Source organism: Colletotrichum costaricense, assembly GCF_030867565.1.
Source record: "Colletotrichum costaricense strain IMI 309622 chromosome Unknown Scaffold_13.1, whole genome shotgun sequence".
NCBI classification, from domain to species: Eukaryota; Fungi; Ascomycota; class Sordariomycetes; order Glomerellales; family Glomerellaceae; genus Colletotrichum; species Colletotrichum costaricense.
This window is the reverse complement of record NW_026848242.1, coordinates 306,562-331,594: the sequence shown is the minus strand read 5'-3', so window position 1 is coordinate 331,594 and position 25,033 is coordinate 306,562. Positions and strand designations below refer to the sequence as shown.

The following is a 25,033-nucleotide window of genomic DNA, read 5'->3' as shown; positions in this document are numbered from 1 at the left end:
ACCCGCAAACATGTCCGACCCGCTCCCAAAACTAATCACCCTAGAAGAACACTTCGTTGCAAAAGACCTCTTCACAGAACTCTCCGACATATACTCAGAACAACTCAAACACCTCCCCGAGGTCTCATCCCGCCTCCAAGACGTCGGGCCCCTCCGCCTCGCCAACATGGACGAAACCCGCATCAGCCTGCAAATCGTATCCCACGCGCCCGGCCTCGGCCCCCGCGCCCCGCACCTAAGCCGCCTCGCAAACGACCACCTCGCGGCCGCCGTCCGCGCCAACGCCGCGCGCTTCGCAGGGTTCGCCGTGCTACCGATGGCCGAACCGGACGCCGCGGCGACGGAACTGCGGCGCTGTGTCCGGGAGCTGGGATTCGTTGGCGCGTTGGTGGACGCGCATGTCGACGGACAACACTACGATGACAGACGCTTCTGGCCCGTCTTCAAAGCGGCGGCGGAGCTCGACGTGCCGGTGTACTTACACCCTACCTACCCCTCCGAGAGCCAGCGGCCCGCGTACGAGGGGAACTTTGACCCCGGCGCGGCGCGGAGTATGGGATCCAGCGGGTTCGGGTGGCACTCTGAAACGGGACTCGCCGTGCTCAAGCTCTTCGCCGCGGGACTCTTCGACGAATACCCTTCCCTGAAAATCATCATTGGGCATTTCGGAGAGATGTTACCCTTCATGATGGAGCGCGTGGAAAAGCTCTCGGTTCGCTGGGGTCCGCGGCGGCGCGGGTGGCGGGAGGTGTGGGAGGGCAACGTGTGGGTTACCACGAGCGGGGTGTGGGGTCTCGCGCCGCTGGCGTGCGTGTTGAGGAACACGCCCGTGGAACATATTTTGTATAGTGTCGATTACCCGTTTGAGAAGAATGAGAACGGGCTCGCGTGGATGAGGGAGTTGAGAGATAGTGGGATGGTGACGGGGGAGCAGCTTGAGATGATTGCGTTCCGGAATGCTGAGAGGTTGCTGAGGGTTGAGGCGCCGTGATGGTGCGCGGGTGGGAGTGTACTACTGTGTAAGTGGGTGACTGGGAAGTGGTCTCGAGGGGAGATCGAGTCTAGTTTCGTTCTGGGACACACACTACCGGTCCACACACTTGGTTCGACTTTGAGGAAATCAAAAGATCCCGTTTCCCTCTCCATCCATCACGATCGCGAGTCGTGACTGGCCAAGACCCTCCCATCTCCACGGCCCCGTTCCCCTCCCACAATTATCGTCTCTCCCCTTCCGCCCCGCCCACGATGCCCTCTCTCGCTTCTTGGTGCCACCCACCGCGGCCGCTCTCACACAAGATCGTCTCTATGGCTCAGTCGGTAGAGCGTTGGTCTCATATCAAATACATATGACGCCGGGAAACAATCCGGGGGTTATCCAAAGGTCGCAAGTTCGAGCCTTGCTAGGGACATTAGTTTTTGCTGGTTGTGCAAATGTTCAACTTTTTGGTAAGAGCATGCATGTTTTGGCAGAGTGTAGGCGAATGCCCACACAGCCTGGGTCACTTCTCCTGGTATCTGAACGAATGGTGTCACGGGAGCTATATTGTTACATCAAATTAGCCTTGAGAACACATCCGCAATTCGCTCCCTCGTTAATAGAGTTGGTGCAACGAGTCGTCAGTTTGATAATGTTGAACGAATTTCGCAAGTCTGTCTGTCACCTTAGTTCTGAACCGCAAAAGACAACTAACTAACTCCCCAAGAACATGGACAGGCCTCGAAGTAGGTTTCGCAACCGACAATCTTGCCATAATATGATCCTACATACGTACATTGAGCAAGAACATACCACTTCATGCACTCATTAACATCACTAATCATCCCTTCACCTGGTCCTTCTAATCTTTCCACTTTGCAAACGCGTGTGTTTGTGAAGTGGGTCACCCTCCCACCCCGCACCACACAACACCTCACCCCAAAAAAGCCACCAAAACCGAAAATCCACATCCCACGATTTCATCTCCTTCGACGAGGCGCATTGATCACCACGACAAACAAAAGAATTGCGTCGAGGGGGAATCGAACCCCCGGCTCCCCGACGCTGCTGGATGGCAACGGAGAATTTTACCACTAAACCATCGACGCTTGGCAGGATGAACTCGTGATTTGAGATGCGGGTTAGAGCTGGGAGTGAGATTATGACTGTAGTGGGTGGAGTGAGGTTTAGGGCTGGAGACTGGAGTTGGCGTTGTGTAATCTAGGAATTGGGGCCGATTCTGGGTCCGGGGGTCCGTGTTCGGCCGAGATGAGGATGTCCCCCGACGGCGGGTTGACTTGTGAGGTTGGGAAGTTCTAGGCACTGATGTCTTTTCGATCGTGGGTTCTGGATAAATTGGAGGCTCTTGGAAACTATTGAGTTTGCTCATTTTGAGGGCAACAGTGAATGTACTTCATCCACTTAGTCAGGGTCAGCTGCGTCTTTACTACCGGTGGAATTCAACCTTTAAAATGCTGGACAAACAGTCTTATATTCGATATCCCATCCCATTGTAAATTAGGAATGGTATAGTCTACTCTAAGATTCCTTACTGCTCTCTGGATCATTTTGAGAACGCGTTCGATGATTTCTTGTCTCGGTCTGATTCTTGTTGTGGTTTCCAAAATTCGAACGTTTGCTGGACTTCTACTTGGTATGTGGGAAGACTTGAAGACCAATCTACCCGCGCCATCCCTCGCTCCGGAAATCGCCAGGCATGAAGAGAAAAATGTGCCAAGCACTGAGCTTTGTGACAGAAGGCGGGTTCCTGGAATCTGACATATGCCAGCATCAATTCAATTCAGATTTTCTTTTCGTAGAAAAGAATGAGACTGACTGAGAGGCAACAAGTGAATGATCGACTTTGAACACGACGAGCTGTACTCTCGATGCTCTTAGTAAGACGATCAGAGAGTTGAGCTACGTGTACGATGATCTCAATCATCTATCCGCAATAACGCGTCTTGGGAAGTAAAAAGCCGCAAGTACCCTCAACTTTCATAGCCGTCCATAAGCTGACGAGTGGGTGATCAAATAGGTTGCCGATCAACACACCACTAGCCGCCTTCTTAGAGCCACTATAGCTGTTGTCATTACTAAATGCTTTTCAAAGCGTACCTTGTGAGGGATGAATGAGAAATAAGTAGTGATGAATAGGAATAGCAGTTTTAGAGCAAAGGCATTGAGCGGCAAACTATCGTGTCACCCATCCTCTCACACATCATCACGACACCATATCCGGGATGGCCACGTACATCTCCAAGTCACAAAAGATCTGTTCAAGTCAAAGCACCTACAGATAAAGCAAGCCACTTGGTTTTCCACGTCAGCTTCTAGCGGAACACTCCTCACACTATTCACCCCACCAAGCCCACGACAGCTCCAAATCAACAAACCTTGCCTTCCATACTCTACCCTATACTCGAAAGGAGAATGAAAATAGAAGCACGAGCTTCGCGGTATACTCCCCACATCGTAGACCTTATCCTCATCTCATCCAAAAGACGCGGGCACCAGTACGTGTTCCCTACTTCTGTAAGAGGATGCCATCGTAGCTGAAATGAGTTTGATGAAAGAAAGACTAAAACAAAATTAAAGAAAGACGTGGAAGCATTTCAGTCTTCTCCGCGTTGCATGCTCACAAGATAACGTAGCTTCATATGTGACGTGATGGGAAACTAAAGTCTGAGAATACTCGGCGAGGTATCTCAAGAGAATCATATACACTTCTTTCACTCGCAAAAGACACCTCCAGGCCACTCGCGCTCCCAAAGATTCTGTAAAGGAGCACAGCAATAGGCCACGGCGAATACTGAGCATGCAATGCAACCACGAGAGCATTCGAATCATCTACAGACCCATGCAGGACAGAACGTCTGATTCGCCGATCAAAACCCCGCTAGATGCGGGCAGATAGCCGACGTCCGCTCCGCACTCAGAGGCCAGCGGCGCACGCGACAAGCGCACCTCTGACCTTTCACCTCTCTCGGTCAGCGCCGTCGGGCCAGATTAATAAACCATGTCACGGCGGAAGCAACGCAAGTAACGCACGCTACCCGCGGCACATTGCCGATAAATAGGACCCAGAGCCGTGAGGGGCGGATAACCACACAGAATACGGACCGCAATCAGAGATACGAAGACAAAACCCCCATCAAGGCTGGAACAGGCAATCCCGTGCGGTTTCGTGGGGGTGGGTGTTGAGTATGTGATTCCATTAGAGTCGAGACCGAAAACCCGGGTTGACTGGGGTCGGAGAGGTGTCAGGGATGGAGGTAGTTCGAAGGAACTCTACTGGCTGGGTTAATTCGAGCATCCCGTTCCAGACTTGGAACCTTGACAGCCCATCCGCCGTTGCTCCTGCGGCCTGCGACTACACTTATTCTAGGTTGGAGGGCTGACTAGATGTAGGGCTCGCAAAGTTGAGTGAGGTGAGTGAGACACGCCCGGAGACGCTCAGATCATCGTCAACTTCAGACGGTGCGGCACCGTGGAGCACCTGACGCGGGGCCCCGGTACTGAAGGTCTGCTGCGACTGCTGCAAGCTTGCTGGACCGGGGAGGAGGAACGAACACCTTTGAGTCGGGCTGACGAAGGTATAAGAAGCTTGTCGGGCCTGCCATGCATCTCCCGCGCGGACGAACCGGACATGTCACGATCTCCACGATTTGCGGCCCAACAGATTGCTGCAGTTGACTAATCCGCGTCCCAACCGTACGACGTATTGCCGCATTGTCTACCAGACATCCCACCATAGACGAGATTTGGCCGACGGATGAAGCGGAACAGACCAAGACACTGCCGGCGCCAGTATTTAAGAGAGTGTTCCCCCCGTGATCCCCTCCTCTTACGTCGCTCAGCGGCCTCTTTACGCATCACAGTCGCAGCAACGGCTCTCCAACAGATAGGTGTGCATCATTTATGTGTGTGTAGCGATTGTTTGCCCAGCCGTTCTCCCCGCGCTGCAGAATTACTTGGGTGTGTGCGTGTGAGTGCTGTGTATCGACGCAGTGTTTGTTGGTGTGGACGAGTAGCCGTGGTGCCCCCCTCCCCAAATCCCCGCATTCTGTTTACCCCTCGCGCCCCGCCTCGCGACATTCTTCCCCCGACTTGGCCGAGTTCCGTCGTTTTCTCCGCCGGCCGTCGACTCTCGAGTCCAAGGTCACACCCCCGCTGATCGATCGGCTCTAAGCAGACGCTCCAGCTTCGCCAGGCCGACGGCCGAGTCCGCGGGACACACTTGGGTCAGCCCTCCGCCGAGCACATTTTGCGAGCAAAAACTTCACCACCTCCGCCATCGACGACGAACCCTTCAAACGCGTCCAACGAGCATCATGTGGTCCAACAAGCGTTCTTCTCCCCCCGCGCCCGGTAGCCCAACCGAGGTGGAGACTCCTGCGCCCGTATCCTCCAGACAGAAGAACCCCGGTCGTCGCATTGCCCAGATTGTGAAGCTCAAGCCCGAGTTCATCGATAAGTACAAGGAGGTCCACGCCAACGTCTGGCCCGAGGTGCTCAAGCAGATCAAGGAGTGCAACATTGTCGACTGTAGGTCATCCGTCGGTGTCGGCCCCAACACGGCAGACTGCGAATCCCGATGTCGGGCGACTTTTCAAAGCTGACTTTCAACAGACAGCATCTGGCACGAGCCCGATTCACGTATTCTGTTTGCGACCATGAAGTACGTCGGCTACGACTTCGCCGGAGACATGGAGAAGATGAAGGAGAACCCCAAGGTCCGCGAATGGTGGGCCATGACCGACGGCTGGCAAGAGTCTCTGGTTCCCGGCGCGGTGAGCAGTGAAGCAGGCGAGCCGGCGTGGTGGAAGCCCGTCGAGGAGGTGTTCTACACGCCTTGAGAAAGAGAGAGAGAGAGAGAAATTTGGTGGGATGAGGGGATCGAGTGTATTGCATTATTAGTCAACGACCAGCCGAATGATGAGCGTTTCGTTTTGATCACGTTCGGTGCCCTTGTCTGCCTCGTGCTGCCAGATGCACCAGACACATGGTTTTGCTGGAAATATGCCCGATTGTTGAGCCAGCCGAGCGTCCGTCTTGATCATTTGAAACCACCAAACAATCCTCCAAAAACGCCGCCGGATCCTCCGCCACCTCCGCGCTGGCCGTGCCGCCGAGCCTCAGACCTGATCCACTCTTCGAGGAAAACGCGGTCTGTCAGCTTCTTGGCGTCGTGAAGCTTGGTCTGTATTTGGGCCTCTTGGTTGTCGAAGCTTAGCAGAGTCGGGATAGAGGTGATCATGTAGGTCATGCCTAGTCCTCCGCTCATGACGTCGGGAGAGTCGAATTCGACGGTGCAATAGCCAACGCCGCCCTCGGCTTCACCGACACCAGACTCTACGATGGATTGTATTAGAGGGGCAACGACTCGACATGTCCCGCACCAAGACGTGGTCCACAGTGTTATCAGTGGTGTGCGAGAAGAGGAAGAGAGGAGTTGATAGGTGTGGAAGTCGTCAGGACGGCGAACACTGGCACCCGAAGCAGAGGTTAGCGGACGGGCGCTTTCGAGAGGAGAGGCCAGGGCAAGGATTGGACAGAGAGGTTGGAGAATCTGCGGTGGCCCACTTACGATGCGTAGATCTGGTTTTTGGCCGGGCTGGTACGAGACGTGGAGAAGTGGGCAGCGGCGGCAGAGATGGAATGCTTGGGGGGCGGAATACGGACGCCATTGGTGAGGTTGCTGTTGCAGCCCCGGAAAGCGGTGCGGGCGGTATGTCTTAGCAGTTGCATGGTGATTTTACTGCAGGATATGGTATGGTGAATGTCGATTGTCTTGTCTGGTCTGTTCAGATGCCAAGGATGTATGCAGCGTGCTGCCGACTGACGTCGTTGAAGATGATCCCGTGATGTGTCGTGATGCGAGTCGCACCGCTGAGATGCGACAGAATTCTTGGACAAGAACGAGTGGAGGGCTGCAGGTGGCAGTTGCGGGAGTACCTGTGATATGGAGCAAGCTAACAAAGATATCTTTGGAGCCAATGGTTCGATATAGCACAGGGTGGTGGTAGTGGATGGATGATTATGTAGCGTCAACGGTTTTCCGAGCAGCTGGACAGCTTAGTCGAGGTTTTAGGTAGGTAGGGAGGGAGGGAATATTGTAGGTAGTATTGCTTAAGGCTGGTAGCTGTTGTTGTCAATGACGGGAAAATCCGACGTTCATCTGGAGGTTCGGTCGCAATCGAAATCAACAGGAGGTGCACCTTCCTTCCTGGCAGACGGCGCTGTCGCGCTTAAACCACGGTAGGCTCCATTGGGGAAGGCGGTGTAGGAATATATGGGGTCAGACCTTGTCACGCACGCGGCACGATGACGTTGAGGCTGCATGACGTAAGCAAAATTCTGCAGGGGTCCACCTCAGGCTTCAGGGAAGCACAGGGCAGGCACGGCAGGGAAGGAGTCGAGGACACCAACGGCAATTGCGGTAAGGTAAGGTAAGTGCAGGTGCATTCCGTTCTGGGCGCCCAGACATGGCGCCTGCTCTTTTTTGTCTTCAGCTTCGCACTCTGACTCTGCCCAGACTTGCCAGGTACGGAGTACTTTACACCGCAAGGTAAGGAAGGTACTTCGTGTTCTGTACTTCTTGCTTGGCGAAGGAAGGTTCCCAATTAATTGCTCCTTGTCTTATTTTCCGTCAACCACCACTCAGCCGCATTTTAATCGCGGCGCAAGACCAACGACAAGACTCTCTACATCACACATACACAGTACGCACTTCACTTAACCTTTCTCTATGCGACGGGCAGGCCGCAGAATAACACACGAGCCCATCCCTCCATCGCAAATCTCACCATGGGGTCAGTCTCACTTTGGAGGGGTAACAAGAATGCTCCATTACATCCGAGCCCGAGGTCAGCAGAGACGAGCAAAACATGCAGATGGTGCCCATGGTGGTGGTGGTGGTCTGGCACCGCTCGGGTTGCTCCGAGACCCCAAGACATCAATTCATAACTTCTACTGCGTACGTACGCTACCTGCCCATTTACAAACTCTCAACTTTCGGTGACTACCTACCCAGATGAAGCTGAGGCCCATCCGCACTGTCGACAACGTTACTGTGTAGAGCCTCCCGTTGCCCGCACAGCGATAGGTACATGATGGATCATGAAAGCTGGATTATTGGATATCCCTTGGTTGATGGATCTGGTGTCACCGCCCTCGCCAGTCGCCACCATCTTGGACCGCTGATTCACATGGTCCAAGTGGAGAAGATGCGACCAGCACCTGAAGTCTCTCTGTCACCCACCCAGTCACCCACGGACTTGTGAGCAAGGGGTTTTAGTCTCGCTTTTAGGGGTCCTGCCATCCGGGGCACTACTTGGCTTTGTTGCAGACGCGTATTGGCTGTGGGCGGCATTTGGAGTTGGACATGTGGCCCTTTTTCCTCACCTCCTTTGTCCACCAAGGCTATCGCCAGTCTCCAAGTGCCTCCCAAGCGCCCCCCCGCAGGCGCATCTGCTGCGTATGGCCTGGTGCCAATACTACAAAGGTGGAAGTACGTACTCCGTATAGATACCTACCTACAACCTGCAGGCTGCGGGCTGCCAGGACTGAGGAGAGACACCGCCGCCCTCGCCGCCAACGCCGTTTCCATCCTCGAATCCTTGATCCATCATCGCACTTTGCACGCACCCGCCAACGTCGAGTCACCTGCCAATCTGTCCAGGTTGCGTCGAGTCTATCCAGTGGATGAAGGGCCGTCTCGAGTCTCTCGACCCCTCCAGTTGCTCAAAAAATTCCCCACGGAACCCGCCCGACGCGACGCACCTGGCACCCACAAACAGAAAACCCCACCAGCTGATTCTGCGAGCCTGCAAGCTACTACGACTGTGTACGAATACGGTCCTATTGGTACTTTAGTACGGATACCTTGCCATACCGCTGATGCTGTTTCTGCTGCTGCTGCTGCTGGGCATGAATTGCATCTCGTCTTCCTTGCCTCCTGTGCGCGGTGCTTGACTCGGTGGCCGGCCAATCCTGACAACCAAGCGCCGATATCTCATTTCCATCCCATGTTCCATTCCCCCAGACTTGCGGCTTGCGGCTTTGCCAGGGCACGATAACATTGCGTCCCTCTTCGCGCCAGGGCAACATAAAGCTCGAGGTTCATCCTTGATCTCATGGTCGCCTGCCCCTACGTGAGACGCAGACCCCCCTCGCTCTCTTAATCACAGTCAAACGGCGCGTTACCAGTCTGACGCCATCGTTCTGCACGGACCTGGATAGTTTCTCCTCTCTCCCACTGCGCAGTGCGCGCAGCCCATCATCTGCCATCGAGGTTGGCCTCGTTATTGACATCCAAACGCTATTTCCATCGACAGCTTCGTTGCGCCAACACCTTTTCTACCCCATATCTTCCGCCTCTCCCTCTCCTCCTCCAACCAAGGTCTCTTCCTAGAATTGTTGCTTTTCACCGTCTCCGCATATATCGCCTCGCACCGGCGCAGGGCTTTCCAGAAGAATTTGTATTTCTTCCCAAAGCGCATAGTCGTACTGCCTCGGCATCTTCCTTCATCCGGCTCTTGGACATCTGCAACCTTATCTCATCTTCTTTGGATGCACGGTCGAACCAGACAGACTGCCTTATGCTCGACCAATCTTAGGACAAATTTTCTGTCGACCCCTCGTGCCCAACGACACCCTCCTTTCACCTCATCCTTCTGCTCGTCCTTTTTTGTTTTGGCTTTTCTCCCTTACCCAACAACAACAAAATCCGCATAGCTTGCCGTTGTAGTAGACCAAAGCGACAGCAAACAGAGTTCCTTGGCCCTGCCCCGCCAAACCTGGCTGGGAAGACATCCTGTGGAACGCTTCAAAATGGCGGGCGTCCTCACGTGGAAGAGTCGCTTCGGTGGCATCTTTGGGAACAAAACTAAATTCGACAGTGCCGAAGCCACAGATGACGAGAATACCAATATTCCGAAATGGAGTATGGGTGTTCTCAACGACCCCAAAACGATTGAAGTCCCTGGTAAGCAATCAACCCCCTTTCCGGTTTTCCGCTCATGCCAAGGCCACCAAGTTGACACCCTGCAGGTTCTGTGCTTCTCCTCGCTGCGCATCGCAACGAGCCACTCGGCTTACGCAATGCGCCTGCAAGGACTTCCCACTCATCCATCCCCACTGGTTTCCCGGAGCCGGTAGACACACCGACCGGCCGCCAATCTCCAGCCAACGCGGCCCCACCTGAGCCCGATGCAAAGACGACCAAGGACGGAATCATCCTCAACCCTCAGCCTGAAGAGTCTGCAAATGACCCTCTCAACTGGCCTTCATGGCGGCGCGATTGCGCTCTTCTGTCTCTTGGTTTCTACTGCATGGTCGGTGGTGGCATGACTCCCTTGCTTGCCGCTGGCTTCACCAATGTCGCCGAAGACTACCACATTGAGACCGAGACAGTCTCCCTAACTACTGGTCTGTACATGATGGGCATGGGTCTCGGTTCCGTCATCTTTTCTCCCACGGCTATTCTGTACGGAAAGAGGCCCGTCTACCTCTTCAGCTCCATCATCTTCATCCTCAGCTCTGTGTGGGCAGCCCTGTCACCAAACTTCACCTCTCTCATCTTAGCTAGAATCTTTCAGGGTATTGCAGTCAGTCCCGTGGAGTGTCTTCCCTCCGCCACCATTGCAGAAATTTTCTTCCTTCATGAGAGAGCGTTCCGAATCGGCATCTATACACTCTTGCTGCTCGGCGGCAAGAACCTCATCCCGCTCGTCAGTGCCCTCATCATTCAAGGTCTTGGATGGCGTTGGACTTTCTGGTAAGCAGTCAACACGTACGGATACCACAAGACTGCATCGCTAATATTTCGACAGGATTGTTGCCATGATTGTTGCCTTCTGTGGCGTGCTTCTGTTTCTGTTCGTGCCAGAGACCTTCTGGGACCGAACACCGCTCCCCAAGTCACGGAAGCCGTCCCGCAGACCGAGCTTTACTCGCCGATTCTCATCACGCCATCACGTTCCTCAGGCCCATAGCGCTCATGAAGATGCTGTTGTAGCTCCCACAAGTCCTACGCCACAGTCGCCACACGTTGCTTCGCATCCGCACAAGGACCTTCACGTTGGATTTGCGCCAGACCCAAACGAGAAAAAGGATGACAGCATCGACAAGCAGGTGAAGGACGTCAAGGATGAGACGCCGGACTCTTCCAACCCGGTGCCCGTCTCGCGGACGTCTGGCGCGTCCGGCACACCCACCTCCGGATCGGATTATTTCCACAACGCCCCAGCTATCGAAAGCGAAAAATTCAAGATGCAAGCTTCCGACGTCAACTCACCGCCAAAGGCCCTGGCCTACACCCATACCCTCCGCCACCAGCCCGCGAAATCCTTCACCGAGCAGCTCAAGCCCTGGAACGGCCGCCTGAACCACGACAGCTGGTTCAAGGTCATGCTCCGGCCCTTTGTCCTCTTCGCCTACCCCGCCGTGTTGTGGTCGGCCGCAGTCTACTCTCTCTCCGTCGGCTGGCTCATCGTCGTCTCCGAGTCGGTCGCCTTGATCTACCGCAACCGTGAGTCGTACAACTTTGACGCCTTGCAGACGGGTCTCGTCTACCTCTCCCCCTTTGTCGGAGGCATCCTCGGCACCGCCGTCGCGGGGAAAGTGAGCGACATCATCGTCAAGGCCATGGCCCGCCGCAACGGCGGCCTCTACGAGCCAGAGTTCCGCCTCGTCATGGCGGCGCCGGTGCTCGTGACCACCGTCATCGGCCTCATGGGCTTCGGCTGGTCCGCGCAGGAGCGCGACCACTGGATCGTGCCGACCATCTTTTTCGGCCTCATCTCGTTTGGCTGCACGCTGGGGTCCACGACGTCCATTACCTTTTGCGTCGACAGCTACCGGCAGTACGCGGGCGAGGCGCTCGTCACGCTCAACTTTAGCAAGAACATCTTCCACGGACTCGTGTTTAGTCTGTTTGTCACGCACTGGCTTACCTCGGACGGACCCAAAATGGTGTTCATCTGGCTGGGCGTGATTCAGCTCATTTTCCTATTTGCCACGGTTCCCATGTTCATCTACGGGAAGCGGGCGCGTATGTGGACCGTGAGGAAGAACTTTATGGAGAAGTTCTAGAGGAGCATTGTCCTTTGTCTTTTTTTTTTCTTTCTCCCTCATATTTTTCTGCATGGAGTTGGAGTTTAGGGGATCTACATTTGCATTTGCATCACAGCATCTTACAAGTTTTGTCCACCACTAGATGGGGGGTTTCCCAACGAGTCGGGTAGCATATTTTACGTGGGAATGAGGCCCAAGTATGCATTTGTTGGATGGGTTGGATTTTGACGACTAGTGCATCTTTCCCACCTGGAGATCGGGGCTAATATATGGCCTTTGTTTGCCGACATTTGTTCTCATGATACCTTTAGAGTTTATATGACCTAGAACAAGTCCCAGAAGAAATGAATCGAATCTAGATGAAGCTATTTTCCTGAAGTTTTTGACGTTTGGACTGCCGGCGGGATGTCACTTGTGGGATCCGGGCTCTGCTCGGGTATGCCATTGCCGATGAAGTTTGTGTTCTTAGTTGATTGAGGGTTGAGGGTGTTTGTCGAGCCGAGTCGTAGCCGCTGATGAATGTGAGGTGATTGCATATTTGCTTTCGACTTTTACACGTCACTTCAAATGGCACTCGACCTCCCCTATTCCCTTTCGATGTAGTATGTCACACCCCGTTCCTCACATTGAGGGTGAGTGGTACATGATGAATGAATAGGGAACAGTTCACGAGGCAACATACGGAGAAGACTGCGTTTGGAAGGATGGATGGAAGAGCAAAACTGACTATTCTTTTACCCCCCTTTTTATGGGAAAAGAATGATAGACGGTGTAGATCTACCTTGGATAAAGCGAAAAAAGAAAACCAAGCACTGCGAGAAGAAGCAAAAACGGACTGTCCAAACCCTATCCCGCTCCCCCTCCCTTTTTAAATCCAACAGAAGTCTGGTAAGCTAGCCGTCTTCACCACCTCGCCAAGGTACGCCGATATCCCATCAGCCGAAATCGATCACGACTCGCAAGTGAGTGAGTGAGAGAGAGAGAGAGAGAGGGAGAGAGAGAGGGAGAGAGAGAGAGAGAGAGAGTCGAGCCTGCTTCTCACCTCCCGCTCTGGGGCATTAGGACTGCGGCGGTTGCTGCTGCTGCTCGTCGTCGCTACCCGAGCCCGATCCGGTGGCTTCCCGAACAATGAGCCCGCCAAGATACTGGTGAGAGGGGCTGTTGGCGATCTGGGACGTGGAGCTGGTTGACGTCGTTGAGGATTCTTGCTCCCCTCCTTCTTCTTCTTCCGCTGCGGCCTTGCGCGTGGGTGAGCCGGGGGAGATGTCCTGGGTGGTGCGGGCCTGGCGCGGGCGTGGGCGTTGCGGGATCGAGGCATCCCGGGCACGTACATCCTCCCGTTCTCTTCGACGTCTTAGCATCTCCGCATAAGCCTGCTCTTGATCAATCTGAAGAGAAAAAGTTAGCAAATGAAAAACTTGGGAGGCGCATTTTTGGTGGGAAGGGGGTGGGGGTGGGGGGTGAAGGGTTCAACGGGACTTACCTCGGTCACGGTCTCCACGTCTAGTTGAGGTTCTCCCTCGTCCGAGACTTCAATTTTATCATCTTCTTCCCCGACTTCTTCTTTTTCTTCCTCGTCACTGTCAGAGACCTCCTCTGGGTATACGGTATAATCTGGGTTGCTGTCTTGCAAAGAACCGAAGCAGTCCACGAGCCAGTCGTCAAAGGACTTCGCGGTGGTGGCAGCAGCCCCCTGGGTGGTCGTTGTCTCTGGCCATGCTTTGCCATCATCCCATTCCTCAGGGATCCAACCGAGGAATTGACGCATCTTACCGCGTATACCGAATTGTTCCCATGGGTGGGGGGGCAATTTCATATGGGCAAAGTAGGCTGGTACCCCTGCCTTGCCAGCTTCGGTGTGCTCCCAGACATAGGAGAACAGGTGGTCCAACATGACGACTCTGGGCGTCGGGAGATCAAGGCCGTTGTTGCGGAGAGTGAGGAAGACGTTGCGAGGAAAGATGTCGGGGACGGACACGCCCAGATGCATGCACACAACGATCTGACCGAGGAGGCTCTTGATGGCGTCCAAGCATACTTGGCGATCCAGCGGCAGCATCTTGGCCTGGCCCTTGCCTTCCGCTTTGTGATCGCTATGAAGCGAAACATCCCTGCCTAGCGGCGGCTGGAGGTATCCGGTGTTACGGTCGCGAGTGCACATGGCCTCAATCGAAAGGCCTTCAATGTACTCGATGAGAATGAGGCCGACCCAGGCGTCCGGGGACGAATCGCTGTTCAAGGCCTTGCGGTTGGTGACCCAGCAGCCATAGTATTGAGCAGTCATGTGAGGGTGTCCGGACTTTCCTTTCTCGTAGAGGAACTGGTACACCGCGGCCTCGCGGCAGAGCTCGCTGTACGCGACGGTGGCGTCGTCAAAGGGGGGTTCGTTGGCCAGGTCGAGTCCGCCGCGCATGGGATAGAGCCGGGGGTCGAATACCTTTGCGACGACGAAGTTGTCTGATCGCCTTACCTTGCTCTGTCTGGGGAAACTCGGAAAGGGTGCATGCTTCTTGACGTCGTTGCGGTCCGTAGGTGCTTGAACGACCTTGCAGAGCAGAATTTGAGAGCCGACGTCTCTGCCGGCTCGCAGCGGCCCCACGATCTTGAGCTGAGGCTTCTTCGGCTTGAGCTCCTCCGCTGTGGGCTGGAGCGAGCGCGGTTGGTAGTCGTCTTGGAAGGGCGGGAACTTCCCCGAGCCAAATGGCTCCCATGGGTGATGGGGTACGAGGTCGAGCTTCTCTCCGTGCGCATATCTCCTGGCCGCTGCGTTACGGATGCCCAAATCATTCATGATGGGTAGAGCGAGAATAATGCCAAGGGCAAGTGTAAATCGCTTCGACAGTAGACGGTGATCACGAGGTGCGGAATAGTGAAAGGGAGAAAAGGCCGAATGGCCGGCCAAGTCGCCAACTGAGTGAAAGAGAAAGAATCTGCCAATTCAACTTGTGCGAACAAGATGGTGGGAGAGTTACGGGGCAGAAGTGATGGTTGCTGCCGGACTGGGGTGGACGTTGGAGGAAGGATTGCCGTTCGGAGGTGTTGTTGTGGGAAAGGGTGAAAAGAGAGGAGGGGAGAAGGCAAGAGAAGGAGAGCTGCTGAACGGAGATAGATAAACCTGACCGGACATAATTTGGTGGAGATGCCTGTGAACATGGACGCAAAATTGTGCTTGGAAGGTGGTATAAGCTGCAGGTGACGCTCAAGTCCTCTATTCTCACTGGTTCTATCATGTCCTCGCGAAGAGTCTATGAAGAAAAACTCAGTAAAAGAGATTCAACGGGCAAATGTTCGCCGGCCGCTTTCAATTGTAATGTTTGGGTTTCATACCAAGCTGCGAGATGCCATCCGGGTGGCTACAGAGGTGGTGCAGATGGCTCTCCGCTGCATCGATATCATCTCCTCTCATTACCTTCAGTACAAACGCCAAACAGAAACAAATCGAGTTACGTTGATCGTTCTCTTCTTTCGAAGCTCAGTGAACCGGCTTGCATGGGACGCTGGCTTGTGGCCCATGGCCTTCTTCCAAATCTTCTCCTTACTTGCTTTTGGTCGTCTTCCATCTTCGCGCTATAGGCCAACGAGGATATCTGCGCGTGAGCACCTGGAATACGGAAAGCGGGCGTAGGAACAGCAGCGTGTATGAACGCGAAGCAACAGGAAGCAAGTATCCTCTCTTTGATCTGCAGAATGTGAAGTATGGTCATGCTAATGTGAATATATTGATCGGCCCCCGAATAAGGTAAGTAGAGCGCGTGCAATTTACTTCAACTAGCAGCATCCAGAGAAGTCTCCTACTTCTCGCTTTGTGATGCCAAGGAAGCTGCGAGAGCGGCCCACATCATACTCACAAAGTTGGACGCATACCACAAACCTGCAAAAAGATAGACCCGCCCATTGATGCGCCGAGGGGGAATCGAACCCCCGGCTCCCCGACGCTGCTGGATGGCAACGGAGAATTTTACCACTAAACCATCGGCGCGGTTCGCTCTACCGAGTCTCTTGTGGATGCGTGTTTGCGAGGCCAGGGCAGAATCATGTTGGGGATTGTGGATGTATTCTGATGAGAAACCAGACATCACAAGGCAATTTTGCATTTTCGTGAGTCGCCCAGTCTCCGCCGGGTCCGCCGAACCCCACCACACCCATCTGTAAGGTGGGGTCGTCACGGACCTGTAGTGCAGCCCTCTGGGGCCCGCTTCGGCGTTTGTGGATCGCGTTCCACCCGGGGCGCTGCAACACTAACACAACCTCAATCGGTGCTCCGACCGTGCTTGACTTTAATCTGACATCTCCCATCTGACGACGAGGTAGCACGCCATCATCTCGACCTGACCCTTCTGTTACTTGAGACATGTCCAGTTCTACAGTTGTATATGTAAGTTATCTTATCCAGGCGTTCCGAGTAGCCATGCCATCAAATCACCATCCGCTCTGCCAGCTTTAGAAAGCTCCGCCTCAGCATCACCTCGCATGCGCCGGTGGTCGTGGGGGAGAATCGGGTTGCACAAGGAGATCTCCCGCCTCGATGCCGCCGCTGTCTGGTAACTTGGGTCAAGAAACATAACACAAGGTTCCTCGCGCATGCATATATTGAGGCTCGGCGGGAAACTCAAGTCATCCTTCACTTCCCGTCGCGTCCCCTCATCGACGACCATCATTTCTGCACTTGTCGCCATTTGGCCCATCGTACCTACCAGACACTCGTGATAGAATCAGGCCTGTGTCCGGTGTGTCACAATTATCTGCCCCAAGATACTCGCCTTCGGTGTAAAATAGAGGTCTCACTCGTGTCGCGTGGACCACGTAATCCTAAAGCGAAAGTGAAGGTTAACAAAGTAGACGTGTCGTAGATCGTTGTGTTCCATCGCCGAGCTCAATCCTCCGGTAAAAGGCTTGCATCCCCATTATCACATCTCACATGCATCACTTGGTCTCGTGTCAAAGTTATTGATCAGGCGAACATGTCTTGTATTCGCATTTCCTCAAAATCCGTCTGGTGTCGCGATTCCAAGCCGTCCCATGTAGACCACCGGGTTTTCTCAATCCAGCACTCCTTCCTAAACCCCTCGTCTATCCCAAGCCGGAACCCGAAAAAAACAGAAAGCCCAAGAAGACCCGCCAAGAAGAGAAGACAGTCCAACCAAAAGAGTGTCGAGTGTGCCCAGTGTACATGCATGTGGTGCTTCCTTAGAAGCCGAGGCCGTGCATGATGTCAGTCAGGCCGTTGTAGGTCTCCATGCTGGCTCTGGCCTGCATGTCGAGAAGCTGGCTGATGGTGGCCAACTCCTCCGAGATGTCAGCGGCAGCAGTGCCAACATTGTTGGCGGTGTCCTCCTCAGAGTCCTCCTGGCCAAGGTTGGCCAAGCCAGTGGTGCTCTTCTGAGCAGGGGCAGTCGAGGCATTGGCCTCCTCGACGCTCCGAAGGAACGCCTTGTCATGGTAGCGCTCGGCAAAGCGCTTGACAGACTGGCCCATGTACTCAATGTTGCGTGCAGTGCTATTGTATATCATTAGTTTGTATTCCTTCCCCAGGGATGCGGTTTCACACGTGAAGCCGCATGAGAACATGGAGGATAAGAGTGATAAGCAAAAATGAGGAAAACTGTAGACCGTGAGAGAGCTACGGCTGATAGAAGCTCAAGAACTGGAGTGGTGAATAGATATGAGAGGAAATATAGATAACAAGAGGATGTGGTTTCACTCATAAAGCCGCATGAGAAAACAAAGAACAAGAGCAGTAAGTAGAAACGACAGGAATTGAAAACAAAGGAAACGGCAAAATTGACAGAAGGTGAGGTGATGAGATAACAAACAGTGCTGCTTACCGGTTCGCAACAAGCTTGTTGAGGGCGTCAGACAGCATCTTAACCTTGGCATCACGGTCGCGCTCGTAGATGTAGTCGGACATGCTGGCGCGCTTGATGCAGGTGGTGCGGAAGGCACGGTACTCGGAGAAGACCTTGGACTTGAGGGCTCTCTGCTCAGGAGTCTGGTTGGCGAGGTAGGTTCGAGTGCGCTGAGTGTTGGGGTTGGTCGAGTACTCGCCTCCCTTGCGGCGCGCGTCACCGTTTTCACCAGCCATTGTGAATGTCGGTATTGGGTGGTTTGATTGATTGAAGGGGATAGTTGGTGATTTTGATTGTCTGGGATCCGAGAAGTGAGGTATTCTCGCAGATGGGTTGTTGTGTGGGTGAAGAAGTGGAAGTGGTGGGTGGAGGAGAGAAGAAGGGAACAAATAAGTTGACCGGCAGGCGGAATAAATCTGGCGCGTCACCCAGGCAGTGAGATAGATATACTCACAAGGAAAGTGCAGAAGGAAGTAGAAGGAAGGAGAGACCGACTGCTAAAAGAGGGAATAAAAGAGTGGGATGTGAATAGTTGCACGTGTGTGGGCGGTGAGTGAAGCCTCAAGATGTTATTTTTCGCTACTTAGGAAAAAGCTGGTCATGTGATTGTAATATTCTCAAAGAAAGTCCTCCTCAAAAATAATCGATCCCTTCCTTCAATATAGCCCCTAAATACGGCAGGTACCTTGCGATTTCCAGACCATCTGAACCTATTAGGTCGTCACTTGGGCCTTTCATGGTGCAGTGAGTGCCAACACCCAAGAGCCAGGCTCAACAAGGCGTCCCTACAACCACTGGAATTATCTCAAGAGATATTATTGGATAGATCATTACATTAATGTAGACGAGGCCACCTGTCAGATGGATCTTAGCATCATTTGATTGATCCTTTACCGGTTTCATGAAGCAGCTCATCATTTCTGAGCGATATACTTTTCCGAGGATGGCGAGACCTTGCCCTCTTTCCACTCATAGAACCAAAAACTAATGCTCCAATACTTGGGACTCAGTCCTGAGCTGCTTCTGAATCTCATCGATCATGCCAATCAGGGTTTATGAGACCAAAATCTGACGCTGTCGACGATCCCAGTCAAGGCCATGCAAGCTGGAATTCTCTCTATCGAGCCATTATCAGGCTTGATCGACTAAGTGGTGTAAAGATAGAAGGGAAACAAAAACGTAACAGGCCTTTCTATATGGAGCGTACGAGCCCAATACGACGAAAGCCCTACGTAGAGTCATGGTCGCAGCCAATCTTCCCAATCACTCACTAGTATCTAGAGGAAGAACGGATACAATCAGCCAGGACCCTGCCAAGTGGGTGACAAAATCGATTTCCTGCTATTCATCTTGATGAATACCCCTTTCACTACTCATATCATCATTACTACCCTCTTATATCAAAGTCCTTCTTATATACGTAGAGGAATGAACTTTGCAGGAGGGAAAGTTAGAAAGGAGGAAGAAAATCTAAAAAAGATAGTCTATCGAGACAGTGGGAGTACCCGAAACCTTCCCTCCGTCCTCACCCCCCAAGAACCCACCTCAACCCACAAACCATCTCCTCCTCCGCCTCGACAGCTCTCGCCAACCAAGGCGCCTTCAACCAAAACGTATGAGGCCACCCCCTCACAACCTCAACCCTCACCTCAACACCAGCCCCCGCAAGCGCCATCGCATAACAAACACCGTCAGAGTACAGCGTATCATTACTACAAACCTGCACCCACGTCCTCGGCAGCGCAGCCAGCGTCTCCGCACCGGCCTCAAGCGGCATCCTCTCCAGCCCGTCGCGCGGGACAGCGCGCGAGAAGACGCCCAACAGACTCGTGACGAAGGAAGGCGAGGTGGAGGAGGTATACGCGTGTCGCAAGGAGGGAGGCACATAGTCCAGAGAGCTCCCGCCGTCGCTGGTGACTGGACAGCGTAAGAGGACGCCGTGGAGGGATCCGCGGGGCGCGGCTTGCGAGACGGCGGCGGCGAGCTGACCGCCGCTGGAGGAGCCGACGACGATGAGCTTGGTTGCGGGGGACGGGTGGAGGGCGCGGATGTGGTGGAAGGCGTCGAGAGAGTCGGAGACGCAGGTTGAGGCCGGGGACGAGGGCATGAGTCTGTATCCTACCGAGTACACCGTCGCGCCCTCCAGGTCCTTGGCGATGCGTCTGCATGATAGCTCTTCGCTGTCCGCCTCGCCGACGTAGAGCCCGCCGCCGTGGTAGTAAATCACGACGATCTCGTCGCCGGTGGTGTTGTTGTCGGTGTCGTCGGTGTCGTCGGAGAAACGGAGGATCGGGATGGCGAACTGGTCTAGACTCGAGGGGGTTGTGAGTGGCTGTAGTGTGGTGTTCGATAGGTGGTGGTATGGTGCGCCGGGGGCGAGCATTCGGGCGTTGAGCTGTCTGCATTCTTCCGCGTAGACAGGCTGGCGGTCGAGGGATGATGAGTATGTCTTCTTTGGGCCTTTGGCTTTGACTTCTTCCTCGAACGCTAGCCAAGTAGGATCTAAGAGAGGTGCCTCTTTGAGGATGAGACGGTCTAAGGAGGTCATGTTGAGTGAGTGAGATGTATGTGATTCAATAAGGACAGAAGAATTGAAGCGATCAAATGTAACAATTCGATAACGAGAGGCTCAAGAGCGAAGGTCACTACATTTGTACGCGGCTTTGGTGTTGAGATGCTTTGTGAGATGAGGTTAGACTCAAGGTCCGATAGTGGGGAAGTCGGGGCTTCCGGGCTGTTGTTGTCGCGACGAGATCCCGTTTATCCGGCCGTAGTTCCGGGGAGCCGGGCAGGTCGAGTGTGAGCTCAGCCCCGAGAACCAAACCAGGATATGTCAAAATTTCGGTACTCACCGCGTGCTTATGAAGTGACCGAATTCATAGCATATTGCTGGATGAGCCGTGCGAACGGTCACGCTGTTGGGCTTGGCGGCTCGGTGAACGGCCACCACTGCGGTTAGCGCCGAGGAGACAAACTCCGAACCGGAAAAATTCAACCGAACACCAGTATCCTTCAAACCGACTCTGCAGAGCTGGCGGCTCAGAATGAACGAGTACATCATAGGATGGGCAAGGCGCTTGGTACAGCAGGTCGATATTAATGTCCGCTGGGTTGATTCCCTCCCCTTGGACCGATCGCCTATCTACAATGCTAGAGTACACAAAGGGAATCGAAGAACGAACGCGTCTATAGCACGGAAAGATCGCCGAACTTCTCCTGTAGGGGGTATTAGTATGCCGAATCATATCGGGGTCGTGCTTTGAACGTACCTTGTATCCCGGAACGGTCCAGCGGCCCTTGGAGACGAGCTGGGAGGTCTTCTCATCGATTGAGGGCTCGGCGGCGGCGACATCGTCCTGTAGTCATAATAAGCATCCGGCCATCCGCGTCCTCCACGTATTCCGGCGGTACGTACGACAGTGAGGTCCTCGAAGGGGCGAGCGGACTCGATGTTGGTCAGGGTCTTCTCGAGGTCCTTGAGCTCGAGGTCGACCTTCTGCTTGGTGGCCTCGGCGTTCTTGACGGCCTCGACCTCAAAGGCCTCGATGGCCTTGATCTGGCGAGAGACATCGTAGGTGGCGGGCTTGAAGGCGGAGAAGCGCTTCTCGATCTCATCGACGACGGCCTGGTTCTTGAGGATGGAGCGGTACTGAGCGAAGTCGACGGTCGTGGGGAGCTCCGACAGCTGCTGGACCCTGCGGCGGGCGTTCTCGTTGCGCTGCTTGAAAGCCTGGAGGGAGGCGGCGGTCTGGCCCTTGAGGCCGAGGGAGGTGGTGACCTTGGCCCAGTCGAGCTTGAGAGCTGCGCTTCGCTATTGCAGGACAAGGAGAGAAATTAGCTCAGGTGGCCCAGCTTCAAGGGAGCGGATGCGCGGATGCGCGACCCAATTGGCGACATGGGCGGCAATTGCATCAATCGGCGACGAGAGACGAGCGGACTTCGATGGGATACACGTACTGCGGCCATTTTGGAGGATTTGTTGAGGGTTCGGGGGAGTGGAGAGGGAGTTGCGTCGTCGTGAGGTTGATGATTGACTTTGCCGACCGGAGAGCAGAGAAAGAGCCGGGATGGACTGTGTCACGCGGATATTCACGTGATACTTATCCGGCCGAATGTACTGGGGTGTGACTGGCTGCACGGGAACGAACGGTTCAATGGTGGGGCAAAGCTCCCGGCTTTGCGAATTCGGTCTGAGCCAATTCCCGCCAGATCGAGGGGTAGCTGTAAATTCAACCAGACGAGGCTGGTCTACAAAGGCAGGTATTACGAGCAGGAGTCAGCCCACGATGTCACAATAGCCAATCACGCATCACGTATGTCATAAGCGCGATATCCAGAGTGCAAGAAAGCGCCGATTATCATGACCTCTCATTGCGAAAGAGACTTTTCGGAGTCAACTCCCTGGGAATTGTACATGCCAACCCGTTCCGTCCTTTTTGCTGTATCGAGATTTTGAGAAACTACCTTTGACCGGGGCCGCCGCTAAATACTCAATGCCATAATAGAGTTAACGATATCGTTGTCGTTCTCCTTCAGGGCCTTGATGGCCTTCTTCCGGCTAACGTTGGCCTGGGTCATGACGAGCTCAATGTCCTTGTCCTCAATGCCCTCGGCGTCAACCTCCTCACCATCGTCCTCCTCCTCGTCCTTCTTGGTCTCGGCGTCAGCCTCGACGGCCTTGCCGTGGCTGGAGTGGTCGTGGCCGGCGTGGTCGTGCTCACCACCAGCAGCGGCGAGCTGCTGGGCGGCGGCCTGCTGAGCAGTGGCGTTGAGGTCCTCAATCTTGGCCTCACCGAAAACGCTTGAGTGCACATGTCAGTTTCCACACATCGCATGACCCATGGTACAGTATGCTACTTACATGTAGGTGTTGCTGTTGGGGGACTTGTAGACCTCGGGGCTGTTGATGACGAAGAGGATCTGGGACGTGGGTCAGCCTTGTTCAATATGCCCCCCCGCATTGCGCCGTGCGTGCCACCACCACCACCACCGACAACAGCCACATCATATCATGCCAGGCAACTCACGTTCTTGGGGCGGCGGAGAGTGACGCGGGTGATGCCCTGCACTCTGGTCAGGTGCAGCTTCTCGAGAGCCTTGCGGGCCTTCTTCTCGTTGCGGGAGTGGATGACGGCGGTGGAGCCGGAGGGAAGGCCCTCGGCATCCTCGCCCTCAATCTCGGAGTCGGAGCTCTCGTCCTCGTGCTCCTCGACGGAGACCTTCTTGGTCTCGTCATCGGGAAGCTCTTCAACGCGGGGGTTGGCCATTTTGTCGACTGCTGAACCGAGGGAAGAAAAAAAATTGTTAGCTGCGGGGTGCTTCTGGTGTGGTGGTGGTGGTGGGAGCTAGGATCGCGCGCAGAGCTGATTTGGCGAGCTCGGATTTGGGTGTCTGTGGGAAGGGGAAAATGCCAACTTTTCGCACAAAAATTCGTCGGTGCAGTCGCGGGTTCGTTGATCGGGCAATGGCGTCAAAAATCCGACAGAGGGACAGCAACACTTACCAAAGACTAGAACGAGGGATCGTTAACTCGGCGTGGGGGATTATGTTCGGTGGCTTTGTGGTTTGTAGGAAAGATCGCAGAGAAATTCTAGGGTTAGCAGCACCTACTGTGTTAAAGTGGATTAGGTAAGCAGAAGACAACCGCCTGCGAGTCTGCCAACGCTCCCGACCTGAGTGGCTCCCCCCAGTTCAGGTCCCCCGGATGGGACGCGGTGCACGCCGGGCATTTTGAGCCACGGCCGCCGCCTCAAGGAAATGGATGACATTCTGCCCGTCATTTCTACAAGGCTGAGGCAGAGCCTGGCCGTACATGGGCTCACTACGAAATCTGGACTTAACCGGAAGATCTAAAACGGCATTTCGAGAACCGACTCCTGGCCATGGCATTCACGTCAAGAATAGGCTCGTCATGAAGATTTACAGAGTGTCAAAAGGAAAACCGAAAAAAAAGTCTTTACTCCGTGTCCCCGTCACGAGCCAACCAATCTATTTTTCTGATTGTGCCATGAATTCATTTTTGGCTCTGAATTTCCGTATTTGACGCCGGTCATCATATGATTGATGATGAATGTGACATACAGCCCTTCCAGTTACGGAGCAAAAGAGATGTGCAGCAACCCAATGCTGCGGTGATGCAGACCAAACCGGATCCCATGCTGTCACGCTCTAAACCAGCCCCGTAGTCTTCAAAGTCAACCCCATAGACATCCTAATCGTGAGTCCATTACGCCGAGGCCTTGACCTTGACCAGAGCCTTGCGCTCTTCGAAACGGCGCTGCTTCTTGAGGCGGAGAACCTTGAAGCGGTCGAAGTCGCTGAGGTTCTTTCTCCGCTCGATCTGAGTGCTGCGCTTGAACCAGTTGGTCTCCTTCCACTTCTGGTCGATCTCGGACTTCTCCCAGAACTTCTTGACGGTGCCGGTACGGGCGCCACGGGGCAGGTCGGCGACGACGAGCGAGGAGAGGAGAACGTTGGAGAGAGAGACGGGCTGGCGGGGGACGGCGAGCTTGGCGTCTGAGGAGGGGCCATCGACCAGAGCCTGCAATTTGGTATCATGTTAGTCTTCCAGGTTTCCTATATCGTCCACGGAGCGCGCGCTCGTGCGCCCAATTTCAAAAAAACCATTCGAATCGTATCGGGGGAGAGAGGAGGTGCTGTCGTAACGTACGCGCTTGTGGTCGATAATCTCGACGATAGTCGCAAGGCGGCCGGCGTAGGGGCCGTTGCCCTGGATGAGGACGACACGGCCGACCTCGACCAGTCGCCACTTAGAACCCTCGATGGTAGCGTCACCCATTTTGCTGGTCGGTCTGAAGTTGGATCGCGAAGTTAGAATCGGGGTTGCGGATTTCGTGGTGTTGCGTCTTGCTTGTCTTGGAGGGGCGCGTCAACTTACCAGACGTCGAAGATGTGCTGCTGGTGGTTAGTGGTGGATGGAGTTCGAAGTCACTTCGGCACACTTCTTTTTTTTTTTCCCTGGGAGGATGGTGCGACTTAGGGCAAGTCAGAAAGCCGCAATGAGACGGATTTGCTGATTAACCGAGCCGAGTTCCTCTCTTCCCAAAACGGCTTAGCTGGGGCGGTCAGTGACCACTCACCGCGCAGGCCCCACCGACGACAGAACTTTTTT

General features: G+C 54.3%; 11 protein-coding genes across 11 annotated transcripts; 4 read left to right on the top strand and 7 right to left on the bottom strand.

Annotated features, from left to right (window-relative positions):
* Positions 1-10: 10 nt before the first annotated feature.
* On the top strand, positions 11-991 carry CCOS01_11545 (amidohydrolase 2; the record flags this gene model as incomplete). The annotated part of the gene is made up of 1 exon (XM_060459698.1): positions 11-991. One exon carries the CDS (start codon positions 11-13, stop codon positions 989-991), a length of 981 nt encoding a protein of 326 aa, XP_060309529.1.
* A 4,319-nt stretch (positions 992-5,310) lies between these two features.
* On the top strand, positions 5,311-5,835 carry CCOS01_11544 (uncharacterized protein; the record flags this gene model as incomplete). Its single annotated transcript, XM_060459697.1, has 2 exons — positions 5,311-5,524; positions 5,609-5,835. 2 exons carry the CDS (start codon positions 5,311-5,313, stop codon positions 5,833-5,835), a joined length of 441 nt encoding a protein of 146 aa, XP_060309528.1.
* Positions 5,836-6,035: 200 nt separating this feature from the next.
* On the bottom strand, positions 6,036-6,727 carry CCOS01_11543 (uncharacterized protein; the record flags this gene model as incomplete). Its single annotated transcript, XM_060459696.1, has 2 exons — positions 6,036-6,465; positions 6,567-6,727. The coding sequence occupies 2 exons, from the start codon at positions 6,725-6,727 to the stop codon at positions 6,036-6,038; spliced, it is 591 nt and encodes a 196-aa protein (XP_060309527.1).
* A 1,460-nt stretch (positions 6,728-8,187) lies between these two features.
* CCOS01_11542 (uncharacterized protein) lies at positions 8,188-9,057 on the top strand (the record flags this gene model as incomplete). Its single annotated transcript, XM_060459695.1, has 2 exons — positions 8,188-8,258; positions 8,328-9,057. The coding sequence occupies 2 exons, from the start codon at positions 8,188-8,190 to the stop codon at positions 9,055-9,057; spliced, it is 801 nt and encodes a 266-aa protein (XP_060309526.1).
* Positions 9,058-9,811: 754 nt separating this feature from the next.
* Positions 9,812-12,073, top strand: CCOS01_11541 (major facilitator superfamily transporter; the record flags this gene model as incomplete). The annotated part of the gene is made up of 3 exons (XM_060459694.1): positions 9,812-9,965; positions 10,031-10,757; positions 10,813-12,073. 3 exons carry the CDS (start codon positions 9,812-9,814, stop codon positions 12,071-12,073), a joined length of 2,142 nt encoding a protein of 713 aa, XP_060309525.1.
* A 1,040-nt stretch (positions 12,074-13,113) lies between these two features.
* On the bottom strand, positions 13,114-14,846 carry CCOS01_11540 (uncharacterized protein; the record flags this gene model as incomplete). Its single annotated transcript, XM_060459693.1, has 2 exons — positions 13,114-13,443; positions 13,539-14,846. The coding sequence occupies 2 exons, from the start codon at positions 14,844-14,846 to the stop codon at positions 13,114-13,116; spliced, it is 1,638 nt and encodes a 545-aa protein (XP_060309524.1).
* A 2,396-nt stretch (positions 14,847-17,242) lies between these two features.
* Positions 17,243-18,137, bottom strand: CCOS01_11539 (uncharacterized protein; the record flags this gene model as incomplete). The annotated part of the gene is made up of 2 exons (XM_060459692.1): positions 17,243-17,552; positions 17,881-18,137. 2 exons carry the CDS (start codon positions 18,135-18,137, stop codon positions 17,243-17,245), a joined length of 567 nt encoding a protein of 188 aa, XP_060309523.1.
* A 1,289-nt stretch (positions 18,138-19,426) lies between these two features.
* CCOS01_11538 (uncharacterized protein) lies at positions 19,427-20,449 on the bottom strand (the record flags this gene model as incomplete). Its single annotated transcript, XM_060459691.1, has 1 exon — positions 19,427-20,449. The coding sequence occupies one exon, from the start codon at positions 20,447-20,449 to the stop codon at positions 19,427-19,429; it is 1,023 nt and encodes a 340-aa protein (XP_060309522.1).
* Positions 20,450-21,087: 638 nt separating this feature from the next.
* CCOS01_11537 (ATP synthase subunit D) lies at positions 21,088-21,867 on the bottom strand (the record flags this gene model as incomplete). The annotated part of the gene is made up of 4 exons (XM_060459690.1): positions 21,088-21,117; positions 21,171-21,257; positions 21,317-21,712; positions 21,859-21,867. 4 exons carry the CDS (start codon positions 21,865-21,867, stop codon positions 21,088-21,090), a joined length of 522 nt encoding a protein of 173 aa, XP_060309521.1.
* Positions 21,868-22,383: 516 nt separating this feature from the next.
* Positions 22,384-23,168, bottom strand: CCOS01_11536 (NAC domain-containing protein; the record flags this gene model as incomplete). Its single annotated transcript, XM_060459689.1, has 3 exons — positions 22,384-22,702; positions 22,763-22,821; positions 22,929-23,168. 3 exons carry the CDS (start codon positions 23,166-23,168, stop codon positions 22,384-22,386), a joined length of 618 nt encoding a protein of 205 aa, XP_060309520.1.
* A 959-nt stretch (positions 23,169-24,127) lies between these two features.
* CCOS01_11535 (ribosomal protein L14) lies at positions 24,128-24,700 on the bottom strand (the record flags this gene model as incomplete). Its single annotated transcript, XM_060459688.1, has 2 exons — positions 24,128-24,442; positions 24,572-24,700. 2 exons carry the CDS (start codon positions 24,698-24,700, stop codon positions 24,128-24,130), a joined length of 444 nt encoding a protein of 147 aa, XP_060309519.1.
* Positions 24,701-25,033: the final 333 nt, after the last annotated feature.